This window comes from Sesamum indicum, linkage group LG1, assembly GCF_000512975.1.
Source record: "Sesamum indicum cultivar Zhongzhi No. 13 linkage group LG1, S_indicum_v1.0, whole genome shotgun sequence".
Classification (NCBI taxonomy): Eukaryota; Viridiplantae; Streptophyta; class Magnoliopsida; order Lamiales; family Pedaliaceae; genus Sesamum; species Sesamum indicum.
Window position 1 is genome coordinate 11,275,303 of NC_026145.1, and position 2,438 is coordinate 11,277,740.

General features: G+C 37.2%; 1 protein-coding gene across 1 annotated transcript in view; it reads left to right on the top strand.

Moving 5' to 3' along the window:
• The window catches only part of LOC105163004 (25.3 kDa vesicle transport protein-like), a gene marked incomplete at its 5' end in the record, with an annotated part of 2,898 nt that extends 488 nt beyond the window's left edge, over positions 1-2,410 (top strand). The window contains 5 exon segments of the mRNA XM_020697821.1: positions 1-394; positions 811-971; positions 1,077-1,223; positions 1,490-1,566; positions 1,870-2,410. The exon segment at positions 1-394 is cut by the window's left edge and continues 488 nt beyond it. Of these exon segments, the coding sequence (XP_020553480.1) occupies positions 207-394; positions 811-971; positions 1,077-1,223; positions 1,490-1,566; positions 1,870-1,953 (657 nt within the window). The 3' untranslated portion in view covers positions 1,954-2,410.

Sequence of the window (2,438 nt, forward strand, 5' to 3'; positions counted from 1 at the left end):
TTCCTGGATGTTACAGGAACTGCGATCTACATATTGTTGATGCAGTTTTCATTTTCTCTACTGTCTCATGTCATTTTTCTTGACAAATGGCAGAATTAGAAATGGAAAGAGATACATGTTAAAATGTTGGCAAACTTCAATTGGAATTTCATCACTTAAGTAATTTTGGTTAAGTATCTTAATAGGTGTGAGCTCGTGAAATAAAGATGGTGAAACTGACACTGATAGCTCGTGTTACTGATGGCCTTCCACTAGTAGAGGGACTGGATGATGGCCGTGATGTGCCTGATGCTGACTTTTATAAGCAACAAGTTAAGGCTTTGTTCAAAAACCTCTCAAGAGGCCAGAATGAGCCGTCGAGAATGTCAATTGAAACAGGACCCTACATTTTCCAGTATCTTTTGCATATTTGTTGAAGGTTTTTAAATTCTGAAATATTTTATTAGGAAAGCACCTATATATGCTGTTTTGTCACTTTATTTGGAAAAGAAAAACTCAACCATGGATAGTAATCATTCCTAGAAGCTGCTCCTCTATCTGAATCTGGTCTGTGGTTTGCCAAGGATCTAGAGGTTATTGCAAAATACTGGAAATGGATATTTTGCTTCTTTTCATCCATCAGTTGGATATTTTAAATCTCTTTGCCATTATGTTGTGACGGTTCCTTTTGAATTAACAGTTGGCAGCCATTCCCTTACGTAGTTTAGATAAGACTTGGCATCTAACATGTACTCAAAACTTCAATTTGTGTAAGTAGTATTCTCTTTTCCTCCGTTGGTGCAAAGTTAATTCCTTAATTTGGGAGCCTAGTTATATCATTGAAGGGCGTGTGTGCTATTTGACAATGTGTGATCGTGCTTATCCTAAGAAACTTGCCTTTCAATATCTGGAAGACCTCAAAAATGAATTTGAGCGTGTGTATGGGAATCAGATTGAAACTGCTGGGAGACCATATGCTTTCATTAAATTTGGTAAGTTTGTGCATTCTCTTATTTCTACATGTAGGTAGTATTTTGTAGTACTTCCTTTTCATATTGTTTTATTTTCTTATAACTGGTCTATCCTGCTTTTGCCAGATACATTCATGCAGAAGACAAAGAAACTGTACCAGGATACAAGAACTCAACGGAATATTGCAAAGTTGAATGATGAACTGTATGAAGTGCACCAGATAATGACCCGCAATGTACAAGAAGTTCTTGGTGTTGGTGAAAAGTTGGATCGTGAGTGATTTTTTTCATCAATTCTTTTACTATTGCCGAGGTCTCCGTTGTTGAGCATTGGTATACGAAAGTAATTATGGAATAATAAAATAACCTGGCCTCTCAATACTTTCCTGGGTTGTCCTCTTTGCAGGATCAAAATATATGAAATATGTACTTCATTTCCTTTCACGTCAGGACTTTTTTTTTTTGGGCATTATGTGTACCTCTTGTTTCTTTCCCGCTGAATATTTAACATTATATCTTTCCACTATCAACTTTTGCAGAGGTCAGCCAAATGTCCAGTCGCTTGACATCTGAATCCCGCATATATGCAGATAAGGCAAAAGATTTGAACCGTCAGGTTAGTTTGATAACTTTTCCGGTGCAACAGGTTCTGATTTATGGATTTGACGATATGGATCTTACTGCACTGATGTTTCCAATATTTTCTTTGTATAACTGGAAAGTCGTTTTCCCACACATGTCCAGCAAGCAGTGAGTTTAAGGCTGTGTGTCTGAGACTAACCTTGTTTTTTGGCACTGAAGAACGAACATCAGTGGCAGTTCTTAAGTTATTAATTTGGAATGTCTCCATTAACCCACCCTAAAATAGCACCGGTTCAATTTCCTTGTTCACTTATAAATGATTTATCATTGACTGTAGGCTTTGATTCGGAAGTGGGCCCCTGTTGCTGTTGTTCTAGGAGTTGTTTTCCTCCTCCTTTGGGTCAGAAACAAGTTTTGGTGATGCTGCATCCGTTTGCAGTTGATGGAGCTGTTTCAGTTTCTCTAAACTTCTTTTGCAGTTTCCTCATGGTTGCATTTCAACCTACACGATCATGTCGAAAAATCTGTTACAAGGACACCCGATTTTGAGGATACTACAAACTAAGCCATGCCAGCTAAATAGGAATATATGATCGAGTGACAAATTGATAGTAACGTATCAGAAAAGCCTACCTGTTTGTGGGCTTATACACAGTTTATCCACAGTCTGTTATAAACATCTTTTCAAGATCTTTTAGCCTAAGAATAGTGCGTGTAAGTTTTGCGTCAACATTGTAATATTGAGGTGGTCATGTATGCTATCAACCTGCAAATTAGTACAGAAACATCTAATTTTTGTGCAAATTTATGGGTTCACAGCTGTAAGAATTAGGGGTTCATTGATCATTGTATTTCTCGAACCGTCTTTACCACAGTAACTGGCAATTTCTTCATAGTTATTTTCTT